Here is a 17,222-nt window from a genome sequence, read left to right as displayed (position 1 = left end):
TGGCCGCCCAGCTCATCTTCTTCCTCTGCCGGCCCGCGGCACTGGAGACAGAGGCCGGGCGGCTGCGGGCGGCGCTGGGGGCCCTGCAGGAGCAGCTCTGTGGTGCCCCTGGCGCCCTGGTTGGTGTGGTGGTGGAGCCGCGGCCCGCTGAGGAGGCAGCAGCACGGCAGGCGCTGGAGGCCTTGCTCTGCGACGTCTTCCGCAGCGCTGATCCCAGTGGCCGGACGCCGCTGGAGCTGCACACAGCTGTCTTCTGCCCCGACCGCCCCGATGGCACCCTCCAGGTGCAAAGAGCCTCCTGCAGTGGCCTGAGGGAGGACCTGCCAGCAGCAACGGTGCCAGGCATGTCCGGGGATGGGCGGGCCTGGTGGGGCGTCCCATCGGTGCGCCGAGTGCGGCAGTCTGTGGGCAGCTGCAGGCCTCAGCTGCAGCTCTGCGGAGGGTGTTGGAGCCACCTCCTCCCTCCTGGACCATTCGCACGCCCAGCTCAGGGAGGCTTCCCTGGCTGCTCCTCCTGGTGCCCACCGGGCCTGGCCCTGGGTTCTTGCGTTGAGCCTTAGGGGCCTTGGCACCAGTCCCCAGCAGGCCACATCGCTCTGTGCCCCCAGGCAAAGCTGCTTTCCCATCGCAGACATCCAGGTCTACACTCAGGACAAGAATCCTTTTCCTTCATCCTCAGACTTAAGGTCCAAGGTTTATCTGCGGGATAGTCTCATTACTGAGCTTTTCCAATATGTTGACCATCTCTCATGTGTGGGCTTAAGCAGGGAATAAATCCTGCTGGTAGTTCTACTCATTTGATGTGCTTGGTTAAATGGATTGAAACATTAGAACAGGGTATGTTTGGCCCGAGTGGAATTTAGTCCGTCTAGGCTGAATCTGAGCTGCTTCCAGCCTAGTGGCTGGGGGCCTCTAGGTCTGCATGCTTGTATGTGCACAGGGGCATGTGCGTGAGGATTGCCCACTGCAGCTGCCACTGCAGCTCTGCCACACAGCAGACACGCTAAATGCATGTGTTTGCATGTATGTGGACTCATAGTGCCAGAAAGGCAGCAAGGGCCCAGGGCAAGAGGGAGCTGGTCCCTTGCACAGTGGGGCAGAGCCTGGTACTATGACTTAGGGAAATGGAAGTGCAATGTGATCCTTTGGGATGTGGGGAGCAGAAGGCAGAACCCATGCAAACAAGGAAGACATGGATGAGGAGAGGTGTCAAAATACTCTCCTGCACTCCAGGAAGGAAGACATGGATGAGGATAGGTGTCAGAACACTCCCCTGCACTCTAGGAATCTGCACAGAAAAGCCTAAAAGATTTAGAGATCTAAGCTAAGGTGTGAGAGATCTTGAAGGAAGTGAAGTACAGCCACAAAGCCCCTGCTGCCCTGGTGGGTGCTGTCATGAAGCCCAGAAAGGCGGACAAGGCAGAGGCCTGTATGGGATCATAAAGGGGTAAATGGACGCAGAGAAGGCAGGAAGGGCATGAGAAGGCAGTTCAATATCATTCCATTGCTGTCTTTTGTACAGCCTGAAGACAGAAGGTGTTACAGGCATCACTAATAACTGGCACTTGCCCTTCTCATCTCATTGCCAGGCCCCTTTAAACATTAAGAACAGTTGAACTAAATCAGAACAAGGTTATGTCAAGCCCAGTATCCTTTCTCTGACCGCTGCTATGAGTAGGTCCCTAGGGAAGAGCAAGAACAGGACGATGATACGTGGTAATTATCATAAGAACATTTTAGCCTCCAAATATCTTCAGCTAAGGGGATTCTCTGGGTTGGATGTGATTTTGGTACTCCCTTGCTAGCTGTTAAACTCACGGGAACAATTTCTGGGCTATCACAGCCTTTTCTTTGTTCTGGGAAGCATATGGCATCGTTTACAGGAGTTCATAAATAGTAACTGGTCTTCCAGGCCCCTGCTTTTCTGACCCACTTCGACATGCTGCCTTGGAGAAACAGAATTCAAGTGATGGGGTCCTATTTCCTTGAAGTGGCTACCTGGACGCCATCATTCCTACACAAGAACGTGGGGATTGGCAAAGATCCTTCTGGTCTTTAGGGATCTGTTTGACTAATGCTTCAAAGTGTTGGCTGCCTGTTGTAGCAGTTCAGTGTGAGCAGCAGCACCATACTGAACATTTCTGGCCTGAGAATGCAAGGAGGAAGGTACAGAAGCTGAGTCTGCTGTTATCGCTGAAACCTGGAAACTGCAAGGTGTGAACTTGCAGCTTCCACCCAGCTTATACCACCTCCCTTCTGTTAGTTATTGCAGGACTTCCCCTGAACACAAGGCTGTTGACACCCTGGCTGTGTACCCAATAGGTTTTTCTTAAACTACAGCTCTTGTTAAAAGCAGCAGTGGATAATTACAGTGGAATTACTGCAGTTGTGAACAGATAGGAGGCTCCTCATTTTCCCTGCTGCAATAACAGGAGTCAGTCTTTGTTCTAAGTAGGTGGGTGTATGGGAGTCAGCTGTGCTGTGCAGGCCCTGAGACATCCAAGGGGGCTGCAGTTGTGCGCGCTTCAGGGAGGAGTCAAAAATCACATCCATCACCCCAGACAGCCATTCAAATTTTGTATAGTTGGAACATGCTTGGGTTAGGCATGTGAAACATCATCTTCAAGGACTTTAGATGGAAATGTCTTCATTACTAAGGAACTTGGGAATTATTATGGGAAGACTTTGAAACAAATCGGTGTTCAGTTTTGGCAGATAACTAAAATATGGAGAAAAAACAACAGCAAGCTCTACTCTGTATTGGCTTGAGGAGGCTTCCTCCAGGAAGGTCACTATGCAAAGTGCAAGGAAAATATAAGAGAGTTGTTAGTGTGGTTTCATCCGGGGTTAAAATACAATTTCAAAGCTTTTGAGAGTGTTTGAGGAGCTAAACACTTGCTAAGCATAACCTCTGGAGTACACAAAAGGAAACAATTTGTCTTCATTTCAACTGAGAAAGCGCAGAACTGGCACTGCAGGAATAGTAAGCAGAATTGTCTTTCCATGACTGACAGTAACCAGGAAGACTCTCTGAAATGCAGCAAGATAGTGGGATGCACTCTAGCCCCTAGAGGATTGCAAAAGATCGCATCACAGACTCTTAGACTAAGACACAGTGTAGTCTACCCACACAAAGCATGAGGGGGTATCTGTTCCTTCAACCTCTGGAGAGATGTTCTATACCACTTCAGGCATATAGTACATATGAATACAAGGTGGTGTTGACCTTGAAAATGAGGGAACATTTGGCTTGATGGCTTTATGGTCATTGGAAGTTCTTGCATAAAGGAAATAGAGCGCAGAATAAATTTTATCAGCAGAGAGTGCTCTGGCACTCTGCAGTGGGGTTAGTTAAGGCCCCAGTCTGTGCTGGGGCACAGTAGCAAGTATCTACAGATGGAAATGTTTGAACACTTGGGTTTATCAAATATTTTCTGCCAGTGAGAATGTTAAGTGTTGGAGACAAATATGAGAACTTGGCTAGGAGAAATGGTAAAGTCTGTGAAGGAAATCCCTATGTACTAACTGCTTTTTACAGTGACTGTAGGGTTAACCTGCTGAAAAAAAATGGCCAGGATGGGAACCTGCTTTTTATTAGAACTAGGCTTTGCAGACTGAGGGTAGCAGTCACCAGCCCTCTTACCTCCAGATGATATGCAGGGCCAGTACAAAACTAAACAGGAATAATGGAACCACACTCATCTTAGAAGTATGTGGAAGCAAGTCTTCCTAAATCTACTGCAGCCACTTGCTGCTAAAATTGGGATCACATTTTGAGCTCTAGTTCAACATGTTAAATAAACTGAATAGAAAAGAAGGTTGGTATTTTAAATCCAGTGTTAATTGCACCCCTCTGGCCACTTGGATGTACTGGCAAATAGAGATGCTCTGCATATGCCCAGTCTATGACTTTACTGTTACTGAGAGATCAGCTCCTTTTATAGCAGGAGAGAGAGCATCTGCTCACAGCTGAGTGATGTATTTGCAGTGTGAGTCAATCTGCTCACTCAAGCAGAAGAAAGAACTTGTCTTTCTAGTCACCTCCTTGGAAATTGAGTCAATTCAAGTGAAAATCATGCAAGGGAATACCTCTGACCTACAACACATGGATATGCACTCTCACTCTGAATCATTTAGGAGACTGTTAAATGGAATAGGGCTCTCAGGAAGCCTTGGAATTTATGTATTTTTGCCTTGTGATCAGCCTCAGCTTTTGAAAGCTATTTGTGTTCTAAGGAAGCAAGTGCTTGTTTTCTAGAGAAATCCCTGAAGGGCTGTCAGGCTTCCCTCCAGGTCATCTCAGAGGCATGAGACTACTTTGCACACTACTTGCAACTGTCCTCAAGCAGACCACTTCAAACAGCATGTCCCTTTCCCCAGTCCAGGGCTGAGTCATTGAGAGAAAACACAGCACTCATCACATTCATGAGAATACTGGCAACTAAGGAAGTACTAAGTACAGCAGAGGCAGCCACCTCGTGACAGCTAGAGTCACAGGAAGGAAGCAAGCTGACAACAGGATGAAGCTGAGGTGTTATGCCTTAATGAAGGCTGTACTCACTTGCAGCACTCAGCAGGTGACTGAAGCAAGAGCAACTGCATAGATACTCAGAAAGACGGTGCTGAATTATTTTGGTGGAATTATACAAGGGAGCTGCTTGGTGTTCAACAGCACAATCTCTGAATTTAAATCTGAATAGGCAAGAGTCAGTCAGGGAAGAATTTTCATGGTCTCTGACCATACCTAAGTGCTGCAATACTTAGCAAACTTCTAGCTCCATTGTTTTAGTTTCCTCTTGTAAAATTGGTTCTCCGTTCCTCTACTAACCCTTCTTTGCACTGATTCCAGCTTCAGCTCATCATTCTTGTACCTGGCAGTGAGAATGGGACTCCACAGAAAAGCACAACCATGCCACATACAGTGCCACAAATGCTGCCTAATGGAAATACCTCATCCAGAACAACTTAAGCTCATATTTGTCTTTTTAATAGCTAGATATACTAATGGCCTGTAGTCATCCTGCAATACATAAAAGCATGTAGACTTTCTTCTTCCTCTTATTTTCAGCTGATGAACTTTCTGCTTAGAAATTCTTTCAGTTCACAGGTTTGCACTGTTGTATTACATTTCTTTTGAATGAAACTCCTCCAGATCATCCTGTATCTCTGATACTGTCTGATCCTTCTGTGTACTGACAGCCTCTCCCAACCTTGCAGTAGTGTTCTAGAACAAATACCACATAAACTTCTCTCCACCTCAGTATTCCCTGTAAATTGTCATCTTCTTAGCTAGTTTCTTACCTACATCATGATTATTACATACTGCTTTAAATCAGTTAACTTCAAAACAGTTAGATTAATTTGTAATGAACCTACATCATATTTTACCCCATTTTTCCTGCATTTGCCCTGTCAAGCTCTGGGGCTTGACTAGTCAGGTTGCCAAAAACCAAGCCAGTATGACTGAGACTGTTTGCCATGGGATGTGGAGAGGTTCAGTACTTCAGGACCTGATTAGAACTTCAGCTGCTAGTATATTCTCATGGAGCAGTTACATTTCCGTATGCTTTCACTGATGGCTGCCAAGGTGGAGATGAGGGGAACGTTGCTGTTGTAACATTCTTCACTGCTAGATGAAGCTATAGCGATAAACCAGTATCTCTTTTGTTTCTGTAAAGGATTAGGATTTTGTAAAGGTTTGTTTCTGTAAAGGAGCAACAAAGTTGCACTGTAGAGATTCATAATGGAAGAATATAGTGTCAATTTCCCAGGTTGCACAATGGCTGTACCTAACTTTACAGGAAGTTTGAAGAGTTGAATTTAATTTGTGTAGCTCTAAGTGGTTACTCAAGACTTCTCTTCATCACAAAGTAACCATAGCAGGTCTAAATAAAGTAGACATGTTCCTCAATGCCATGAAGCAGCAAAGATCCAGTATCAATAGAATGTACTTCTTTAACTGAAGCATCTCTTTTTAAACAGCCATATAAATTCCTAATCACAGAGAAAGGAATGGGAGGGAGCACAAGGAGCACTTCTAGGCTCATAGTTTTGATACGACTCCTTTGGTAGGCAGCCTGTTAGCAGTTACCTTTGAGAAAAGAATGACTATGGTCTCTAGTAAACACTGGAAGCACATATATTTTGCCCACACCATTTCTCAGGGGAGAGAGAGAGAGAACTCTCCATCTTTTGACTTGTTTTCATTTCACAGAAGCAGCACCCCAGGGCGATGTCTGGGACTCTAGTTTCACCGTGCTCAAGATCATGGTAGCAGTCGGCACAGCGTTCGCTGCATACATTGGAAGCTGGTACCTCGGCTTACAGGCAGCAGAGTGAACCAGCTCCCCCGGAGCAAGGGGGCCTCCTTCGTCCGCTATTAAAGCCATGCTGCGGAGCCGTGTCCCAGAGGCGAGCCGGCTCACAAGGCGCCCCAGTGCACCAGGAGCCACGCAGGCGGACAGTGCCCGCTGTGCCGTCCAGCGTTAACACCTTCCCGGGTGCCTGCCCCGGGCGCCCGGCCCGTCTCGCTTCCCCACGGAGCCGAGCAGCGAGACCCCAGCCCCACGGCGCCCGACCTGAGGGGAGGCTCGCGGAGCGGCCCAGGCCGGACACCCGCCTCCCGTCCCCTTCCCTGCAGGCGCATCAGACCTGTCGCCACCCCCAGCTCCCGCCGCGCTCCGCAGACGCGGCGGCCCCCAACCGGCCCGGCAACGCCGCAGCTCGCCGCGCTCCCACAATGCCGCGCGGCGCGGCTCGCCTCCGAAAGGCGGGGGAAAGTGGGCCGCGGGCCGCGCCGCCGAGGACAAAGCCCAGCGCGCGGCCCTGCCGCGATGCCCGGATGGGCGAGGGGCGAGGGGCGGGGGCGCGCCCCGATTGGCTACCACGGGAAAGGGGCGGGGCATGTAACGGGGACACAAAATGGAGTCGCGCTCTCTGCCACTTACATAACATGACCTCTAACCTTGCGCACGGTGCAAGCGAGCTTGCTCCGTCGGTAGGCGGGGCAAGGCAGCGCGATTGATGAAGGGCTTAACCAGTCAGAGGCTGGCATTGCTGGCCTCTGCCCAATAGACTTCCAGAGCGAGCAGTGGGGGTGGGCCTTGCGGGGCGGGAGGCATGTTCGGATGTGCGCAGCGAGACTCGGCCCGCCGCCCGCTCGGGAGGGGGAGGGGAATCTCCCGCCATTTTTCAATCGTCCCGCCCGGGTCCCGCCGCCGCCGCCGCCGGGGTCGTTGTGAGAATCCACCGGCTTCGGCCGGCACCCCCGTGTGTCCCGCCATGGCGCCGCTGCTGGGCCGCAAGCCCTTCCCGCTGGCCAAGCCGCTGCCGCCGGGCGAGCTGGGGGAGCGATTCATCATCCCCCACACGCAGGAGGCCTTCCGCACCCGCGAGTATCCGCTCGGCTCGCGGGTTTGGGGGGCGGTGGGACCCGGCGGGATTGGGGCTGGGGAGGGTGTCGGAGCCGCGGCCCCGGCCGGGCGCTGTGACAGGGCGGAGGGAGGAGTGCTCCGGCGGCGCCGCTGTCACCCACCGCAGCGGCCCCGCCGCCTACGGGCCCTCGGGGCGGCAGCTGCTGTCGTTGTCAGCGCCCCGCCGGGCGGAGCGGGCCCCCGCCGCTGGCTGGCGCGGACCCGGCCTCCGCGGCGGCCCTTCCCCCTGCCCGGGAGAGCGCCCGGGCGAGGCGGCGGTGCCGGCTGCTTGCGGCTGCTGGCCGTGAGGCAGCTGCTGGGCCCGGGGTTCCCGTGGGCTTGGCTGGGGCCGACGACGGGGCTGCGCAGACAAAGCAGTCCCGGGGCGGCCCCAGGCCCGCCGGGCAGTGGGCCGCTCGGGCGCGTTCCGGCGGCACCGTGCGCAGGAGGAAGCGCTGGCGCCTCCAGGGGTTAAATGCGCAGATTCCTGGAGAGAAGCAGCCCCAGAGCGGGACCCTGGTGCTCCCGAGGTGGAGGCCAGCCGCGGTCAGTGTGGCTGCCTTAGCGCAGGGACCGTTAGGTAAACATGTTTTGCCTTTTCCTGTACGTTCAGCGGTGGTGTAGGAAGGATGGTTGTTCCCTGACAAGTTTCTACGCTAGTCTAATAAGCGGTTAAACAACAGATGAAAGGCAAGTGTAAGGCAAATAGGAACACCCCAGCTAATGCTGTAGAGAGCAATAACACTGTTGTTACAATAAAAAGAAATTAACAGGTAAATGCTGCAAGTAGCAAAAGTTAGTAGATAGCAATTTATTAACATAATGCAGAAGCATTATTAACATATTATAATATTAACTTATTATTATTAACATAAAGCAGAAGCAGTTCTTGAAAGTATCTGAAGCACAAATTTGTGTGGGAAATGTATTCCTTGCATAAGGGATAACAGAAGTCAGAGACTCCCACAATGAGGAAGAGACTATAATAGGTAACAGAAGCTGCTTGCTTGTGGAGGACCTAGGTTTTCAGCCTTAATGCAAGTATTTTCTTTTGGATTGCTTTTGCATGAAAGATGGTTTTTGTGATTCCAGGAGATTCAGCATGTGACACTTGAGAGACAGGAAGTGGATACGGGCAAATCAGATAACTGTTACAGGAGATGTGCAGCTACGTAGACAGAACTACCATACAGGTTCTCTGTGTATGAATAAAGGAGCAGGACTTATCCTGCACTGTAACATATAAACTACTACTTCAGGACCCTGGTGTGTCATCCATAATATAAGAATCAAAATCTGAGAAGTTGAGGACTAAAGGAAGGACTGAAACCTCAATGGAAAGGCGTAAATATAGAAACATACCTCAGCGATCTTGTCAGCATGCAAAACAAAGGGACTCCAGAACTTAAACAGACTCTTGCATTTGAGAGTGTCTTGTTACTTCAGTATGAAGAACAGCCAGTTAAAGCCCTTAGGAAGGATTAAGTAGGTTTTGAAGAGGAAATGTACATTTGAATGCAGGTAGGCATTACTAATGGATTCAACTCAGTAAAATGAGATTAGATAAGGTGCTCCTTTAAAGATAGATATTCACTTTTGAGATTTATTTCAAATCAGAAAAATCAGTTTGCGACTGAAAATCATGATATTGTGATGTATACAAACTGAAAGGTGCTCAGTCATCCGACTGACCAGATAGAAATCTGTTCTCTTCCTTTACAAGGAATGATGAGTGCTCAAAAAGAATGAGTTTAGCTCTTCCGTTTCTAAAAGATATAGCTTTAAGATTAGTCTGCCTTTTAGGAACAGCATAAAGGAGTTGAGGGACACCTTCTGAGATCACTAATCTGTTTTACTCTTGCCATAAGTAGATAGATGGAGGACATGTTTCTGCAGATGCCCAGATGATATTAATAGTAGGGGGGGAAAAAAGAGGTTACTCAGCATGAAGAGAGCATGGTGTTAGACACAGGATGAGAATGAAAGAGGAAGCATATGCAAACACTAAGAAAGAGGTCTAGAGAGATGTTCTTGCGGTAAGTATTATATTGGGTGTAGTGGGAGGCTGATTGCCTGGCATGTTCCAGAAAACTCATGTCTGCAAATACACATCATGAAACTAAAAAGAGAGAATAGGTAATGTTTCTATCTTGTATTTTTTGGGGGGTGAGGGGGGTTGTTATAAGTAAGGCAAAAACTGGAACAGAAAATTGCAAATGAGTCAGTGGGTTGTAGAAAGACAACTATGAGAGATGTACCTAAAGAAGCTGGGGGGGGGGGGGGTTGCTCACTTCTGTTTATCCTAGATAATGCAAAGAAATGGCATTTGTGAATCCAAGTAGCATGCAGGGAGGGAGGGAGGGACATGTCAAGAAGTACTGGAGTCTTTACTCAAATCAGCTTTTGGTTTAATTTACACCAAGGCCTGGCAGAATATGATCTACTTTTGAACAACTTTTAATTCCCTATTGAAAAACTATTGATTGACCCTTACTCTAAGGGTGTGCAGGTCCTTGTGTACACTACAGCTATGAATGAGGCATTTGAAAGTTCTTCAGACTTTTTTTTTTTTTTTTTAATGACTTGCAGTGGTAGATTAGGTTGAATAAAAATGAAAATTAGTGTATTGTATAACAAATATGAGAAGAGGCATCTGCCTGTGGGCATGTATTTGGAAGTGTCTAAAAGCAGTGGACAGAAGGATAGACCAGTCAACAGAACTTAGGTATTTATTTGGCTGTGATGTTTATTTGTAGCTTTGCATGGCATCCTTCTACTGCCAAATCCCCTACAAACCTTCTAAGAGAACCCACGCTGTGTGAAGTCCTTGCGTTGTAGAGAAGCCTTAGGCTTCTGGTCTCTGACTTGGAATGAGCCTTGTTAATTGTGTGGGTGTGGGGATGGATGAATCACTGGGCAAAATCAGAAGTAGACTCATCTCTGCTGGAGCTCTGTAGGATCCACTCCTGCAATCATGTGAGGTGTAAAGTAAATGCTGTCCGCTTCATGTGTGATACAGGCTTATCCAGATTATTTCATATATGCCTATGGAAAAGGAACTGTCTGGTGTGTGTACTGAAAGTTTAATGTCTATTGAAAATGCAAAATTTGTTGTCTTCTGGACAAACAGTCTTTGCTGTTAGTGTGTGGATTTACTATAGTTAGTGTTCTTGTATGGAAAACAGCACCAAAACCATGAAGAAAAGTCAGGCTGCATTTTGTGTGCAAGTTGAAGACTACAGTTTACGTCTTCACATGAAGTGCCAGCAGTTAAAATCTGTATCAAAGACTATATGTGGCAGTACTGAAACATGGTCATGTCACTCTCTGAAAGCCTTGCCACCCACCTGAGAAGTAGCATTTTACATAGGTACTTTATGGTAAGTTTGACTTCTTAGCTAATACAAGTGGAAACAATTAAGATACTTTAACGATGTTTTGGGGTTGATACTGCTTATTGAGATACTCATGCTGTCCCAGAAATGAGTAAGTTTTGTATCCACTTAATAATCTTCATGTGCAGTGGTTAACTTGTTTACTTTTAAACTTTTTTCTTTAAACTCAAAAAAAAAAGTTAACTTTGTTTTCTGGCTTTCAAATTCTGAGGGATTTTCTGTGTGATATAATACATAACATTTGTTTGACTGTTACACAGAGAGTAGTCATCTGTTAAATTAAACGTGCATGTTATTCATGGCTGTTCAGAGGATGTTTACAAGTAGCTGATATTCAGATTTTTTAATTTCTTACTGTGTTGGGAGTTTGTGGAAGTGGGATCCCTAACTGTTTGCTGTTTGAAAGCGTGTTTGGTTATGGCACAGCAGTAAGACCTCACCTATAGTCCCGAATCGGACCCATTGTGTCATCTGAAAAATATTGGGTTTGTTTCCAGTTTAAATGGGAATGACTAAATAGTGCATGTGCAGTGATTAAGTTTGAGATTATAGTAAACTAGCAGAAACATTCTCCTGTTTTTTGTCTTTGTCCTCATCCCAGAATTTCAAAGCCAAACCCAGTTTGGGGGCTTTCTAGCGTGGCCCACAGGGGCACAAAGGCAGGGTAGACATGGTGGGCCTGAATCTGGAATACTAGTTAAGGAATGTGGCCAGGGGTCAGTGTTAGATGAGAGCTGACCAGCTGTAGGTGGAATTAAATTGCATTTGAGAGACAGAGCTGAATTGGAAGGGGAAGTTGCTGTATCTGCTGTTTTTAAAATCAGTGTTGATCTTAAACATAGAGTTGTGATATGGTGGGATTGAGCTTGTTCTCACATGTATGCACAAGGAGAAGTCTTGGGAAAATTATTTTGGATCTTCCTGCCTATGTAGGAAACTATTAGGGGGAAAAAAAGTATCGACTGGAGCTGTGCATTTATTTGTTCTCCTTCCTGCTTGTGACAGGCAAGGAATCTTTTTTAGGACTGAAGAGATCAAAGAACTGGTAAATTTCTAGAAAAGAAAACTGTAGTTTTCTTCCTTGGCATGTCCCAAGTATTTAGTTACAGTTAAAATACTAAAGTTTAGTGGCTTTTTATTGGAAATACTCTGATTGCTTAAAAAAAAATTAATCTTTAGTACTTGTGTGTTATGGCAGCTGTGAGGCAGCTGTGAGTCCTTAGTATCTAGGTGGTGTCTGTAGACCTGCAGAAGAGAAGCCCAGAATAATGTGAATATGGGGTCATTGAATGAAATGTGAAAGACTACTGCTGCTTTTTTGTTTAGGTTCCTGTCTACTGTGATGACTGATTTTGCTTTTAACTGCTCTTCTTGTGGGAAAGCCATAGGAAGGAAGAATATTATGATTGCAGTTTAGTCATTATTAAAATTGTCAATTGTTGTAAATACAAGCAGGAGTCCTGATTTCCTGTTTGATTTTCTACTTAGTATTGCTACAGAATTTGTGATCACTGTATTGATCAAGATCACTGTTTTGATCAAGGTGGTGTGCTTTACAGATGAGTTACTGTGTACGCTCTGGTTTCTCCTTGCCACCTCAGTGCTGTTCTACCACAGTGATGATACTTCTTGCTCATACTCTGTAACTTCTCTAGTGGGGAAAGAAAAGCAGTGGGGCTAGTGTCCTGATTGGCCAACTGTCTGTTGAGAAATAGGATACAGAACAGTTTGGTTCTGTTGTTTCATTTATGGTAGCATTGATTTTAGACTATTGTATTGGGCTCGCAGCAAACTTTGAAAAAAATATTGAAACTTAATAATAACTTAACCTTTGAATCCTCAGATTTAAGAGGAATAAAAGTTGACCAGAGGGCTCAAGACTTATTAGAGGGCTGTCCAATCAGGTGGACATATCACCCAACCTAAGAGTAGGATGCTGCATAAGCCATGCTGTCAAAACTTGTAAAATTGCAAGGGTTTTTTCTCAGTTCTAAAACGATGTCCCAGGCAGAGGAAGTTCTGAGCCATCAGCAATGGCAAATTTCTCTGAAGGTTACCCTATTTCTAGTTTATTTTTTTGCATAGCACCAGTTGCTGTGGATATGACACATCTGTTTGTCAGTGTCCATAGTGTAGCTGTGTGTTAGCTCAGAACTAGTGGAGAAATATCCTTTAAAATTGGGTTTGTTGGAGCTTTGACTTGGCTTCGTAATAACAATGTAAAAAAACCCTCAGTCACACTAAAATTTTCTTGAAAAACAAAAGTTTGCTCAGAATAAGATGAGTTATTTGCTGTGACTGGTAATTTTTCTTTCAGAGATGTGTAGGGTAATCTGTTCCTGTAGTGTGCTCTCTTTCACAATTAGCACTTCTGTGGCAGAGGGCTGAGCCTCTGTAGTTATTGTAAGTGTGACGTGTGCTTTCTTTTCTGTTGAAAAATGCACTGAAGGCAAAAGGAAAGATGCTTCTCTTTCCTCTCTGATATAATTTCTCTACTTAAATTATCACTGCTAAGAGTAGGACAGCTTAAGCAGGCTGCCATGGGGTAAATTGATAGATTTGCACTGTGTTAGCTTTTCTGATAATTGTCCCTGTACGTGTTTTATCCTTAGAAAGTATAAAGCGCCTTGTATCTGTTTTCACTGTCAGATAATTACTTTCCAGGTAGAATGAGTAGAGGAGGGACACAGATGCTTACTGCAGAGTAGCCAGTGCTGTAATTAGCACTGCTTTCTGTGCTATAATAACATGCCTTTGCAGTTATTAAGGACCAGAGTAACTTTAAACTTGAGGCTGTTTATGACATAGGAAGTAGGTAATGTAGTTGATCAGAAAAATACTAATTCTGTACTAACTTAACAGACTGCTCTTGATGGAAAATAAAGGAAAGGCATCCTTTTTTTGTGATTTTAATTTCAGGTTTTTGTGGTCTTTCACCCCCCCCCCCCCCGGAAGATTAAAGGCATTGGATGGATTGAGACTTTACATCTTGTATTTATGGTTCCCTCCTATGATATTAAAGCAGTAGCACATTACATTAGAGGGTTCCCCAACAGTTGTTTTGGGGCATTCAGAAACAGAGATACTTAAGTGGTCCTTGTCCTGTCTGCTCCTTGTGCCTGTGATATTGTTTGTGCTATTTTTCAGTGAATCAGCTCTGGAAAGCTGAAAAGTAGCTCAGCAAAACTAAGAAGCTTTCAGCCATATGTGTTTGCCTGGTGCAGTGCAGCTGAATTGACAGTAGCAAGGCATCTTACGGCCTGCTAGCACAGAACAGGATGGGCACTTCAGCTGCAGAAAGTTCCAGCGCATTCTACTGGATTTAATGCAGCATCTCCATGGTAGATCCAGGGTCAAACCATGCTGTAATGTTCCTCAGGCTTTGTGTATGCAAGTAGTAAGGGGTTTAATTGAATTTGATTGTCCTGTGCTACTTTGGTTGTGCTCTCTACTCCATAAATCCTGTTTTCCTGAGCTACTGCTTCTACAGAGAGTATGAAGCACGGTTAGAGAGATACAGTGAACGAATATGGACGTGCAAAAGCACAGGAAGCAGCCAGCTGACGCACAAAGAAGCTTGGGAGGAGGAGCAGGAAGTTGCTGAGCTGTAAGTATCAGTGAAGAAGTTGGTATGTGTCTATCTTTTAGGCATTGGGGCAGACAAGTGGACTTGGGAAAGATATATGTGATTGCTAGTTAGGAGGTAAGTATGTATCATACAGATTTCTGATTCATTGGCAAGAAAATTAATAGCTTTTAGCTTAAGGAAATTCCCCATAATATGGTGTTAGTTACATCCTTAAAGAAACAAGAAATATATTTCCTAATGGTCCTAATTTTTGTGAGGCTCAAAGTGCTGTTGTGTTCAGTCCTTCTTCACTAGTGTTCTTGTTTTAGGGGAGGATATCTAGCTGGCTCTATAAGCATGTAATCTTGAAGTAACCAAGTTCAAGTACACTCGTTTAGTGTCACTTTTTTTTTTTTTTTTTTTTTTAGGATAGTGATGATGGATTGGTTGACCACTTCTGAAAACATTCAGAAATGTAAATCGAATATTAATGAAAAATTTCTCAATAACCCAGTTTAGCTACAGTCTCTCTCTCTAAATTGGGGTGAAAAAAGGGGGGGTTCTGTAAAATGCAATTTTGGACTTGTCTCTTCGAAACAGGATTATAGGCTTCCCAGGAAGTTTACTGGCCACTTGAATACCTGTCACCAATCTGAGTAAAAAAGTTTATTTAGGCGGTTTGTTATAGGGATAAATTTGTTCATGGGAATTGCAGAATAGCAAATACAGCTGATGACTCTGTCAAGAATAAATCCCTTAGTTTAGGAAGCTAAAAGAGTTTTGGAAAAAGTAGTGTTCTGTTTCTTCTTTCAGTAAGTTGAAATGGATTTCACTTTTTGGCTGAAAAACTTTACAGAATGTTTCTTAGACCTCATGCCAGCTCGTTGACCTGATCTTTTTATAGAAGAAATAAATCAAGTAGACTTGTAGCAGTCCTCTTGTTTGAATGAAAAGTTCTAAGGTCATAGTAAAACTGGTAAAACACACAAAATATTTTTCTCTAGAAGATTGATTGTGGGACTACATACTCCACTGTTTGAGGAGGCTGTAAGCCTAGAATTTGGGAAGAAAGAAATGCTAAATATTCATCAGCATTGCATTAGTATTAGAAGGAAAAACCTTAAAACAAGCCCCATGATAATGACATCCTCTCAGTGAATATTTAACTACTCACTGGGAGGCAATAACCTGCAAGAGAGAGTTTACCAGCAAAACTACTCTAACCAGAATGCTTTACGTTGTTCCTTCTGGGAAGGACAAGTGCAAGTCAATTAGTACTGGCATGCTAGTGAACACTTTGGGATGGGAGAGGAAGGGGGTACACCAAAAAGCCTTCAGATTTTGGCATTCTAATGTGGCATCTGCCTCAAACATTGTCTTGGCTGTTAATGTTCTTGAAGTTGTGAAATGGAAGGCTGCTGTGCATTTTGGCTTTTATTTCCTGAATAATGAAAACTTTTCATGTCCTTGCTCAGCTTGAAGGAGGAGTTTCCCATCTGGTATGAGAAACTGGTACTAGAGATAGTCCATCACAACACCGTATCTTTGGAAAAGTTGGTGGATGCAGCTTGGCTGGAGATCATGACCAAATTTGCAGTGGGAGAGGAGTGTGACTTTGAGGTAAGGGTCTATTTTCCATTATTTTCTATGCTTTTGCGCAAAGCCACTTCTGGATATCTAAAGGCAAAGGAAGGGAGGAAGAACATATTAACCACTTACACTAGCTGAAAGATGTGAGAATGTAATTTCTGGGGAATGCCAGTGACAGCACCTGCTTTTCAAGTAGTTAGATAGAAAAATGTTCCATAAGCAAAGGTGTGTGGATGACCTGTACTGATGTAAAGAGACTGACTTGGAGGGAAATGGTGATATATTTATTAGACATGTTATTTAAATGTGTGAGTATATGTGTCAGTGTGTATGATTTTCTTAATCAATTAATGAAATTTTAAAAATACATATTTTTATATATGCATTTACTCTGTACTACTCATATAGCATGTCATCAGAAGGACTAGCAGTGTTAAATTGACATAGCTTGAAGTCTGCTGCTTGGAAAAGCTCTAATGATTAGAAAAATCTCTCCAAAACGTGAACTGATTTGGAAAACTCAGGCTTGTTAAAAATAAGGGAAAGCTTTATGAAAAGTTCTCTGCTGGAAGACTGTTTAGGACTGGTTCTCTAAATTTGAACTACTAAGATAGCATTTTGCATCTTACTCACACACACTTTTTTAGGCTGAGAAAGCAGCACTGTTAAACAGTTGAAAAACTTCAAGGTGGGCAGTTCTCTATTTCTTAATGTGCACAGAAATTCCAGGGAGGAGTAGTAGAAAGAAATCCTATAATCTTTTGATAAGGGAGTCAATGAGTTCCTCTCAGGGAAGACATCAATTAAGTGTTTTGACAAACCACAGTTTGTGAATCTTTTTATTTAATTTGTGTGGGGTTTTTTGTTGTTATTTTTCCCCCTCCCCTCAGAGTTGAAATTCATTAGTTCATGTTCCTTGCTCAAGTTTAGTTTTTATCAATCCTTTTCACGCAGGTTGGTAAAGAGAAAATGTTGCCTGTGAAAGTTTTAAAAATACATCCCCTAGAGAAAGTAGATGAAGAGGCCTCTGAAAAGAAATCTGATGGAACTTGTGACTCCCCGTCCAGTGACAAAGAAAACTCCAACCAGGTAGCCCAGGACAACCAGAAGGAATCTATACTGAAGGAGGATGACAACAGGAGGGAAAGTATGAGTAAGTAGTAAGACAGCTTGCCAGAGAGAACTGCTGGAACTGAGGGAATAAGTATTTGAATTTATGTACATCTTGGGCCTGGGCTGTGAATGTTGTGTGTGGTA

At 44.9% G+C, this 17,222-nt stretch overlaps 1 protein-coding gene across 4 annotated transcripts in view; it reads left to right on the top strand.

Moving 5' to 3' along the window:
- The first annotated feature begins 7,175 nt into the window (after window positions 1-7,175).
- Window positions 7,176-17,222, top strand: part of BAZ1B (bromodomain adjacent to zinc finger domain 1B) — a 56,975-nt gene continuing 46,928 nt past the window's right edge. For 3 of the 4 annotated variants that reach the window (XR_009960403.1, XM_062592367.1, XM_062592366.1), the window contains exons 1-4: window positions 7,176-7,394; window positions 14,298-14,414; window positions 15,851-15,995; window positions 16,920-17,118. Coding sequence is in view for 2 of the 4 variants with exons in the window: in XM_062592367.1 (XP_062448351.1) it covers window positions 7,282-7,394; window positions 14,298-14,414; window positions 15,851-15,995; window positions 16,920-17,118 (574 nt within the window). In the remaining 2 variants the exon portion in view is untranslated. Of the gene's footprint in view, window positions 7,395-14,297; window positions 14,415-15,850; window positions 15,996-16,919; window positions 17,119-17,222 lie in introns of those variants that run through there. The other variant, XM_062592368.1, reaches the window with a different exon arrangement.

This window comes from Rhea pennata, chromosome 20, assembly GCF_028389875.1.
Source record: "Rhea pennata isolate bPtePen1 chromosome 20, bPtePen1.pri, whole genome shotgun sequence".
Lineage (NCBI taxonomy): Eukaryota > Metazoa > Chordata > Aves > Rheiformes > Rheidae > Rhea > Rhea pennata.
The sequence above is the reverse complement of the archived record's forward strand: the minus strand, read 5'-3'. Positions and strand labels throughout refer to the sequence as shown.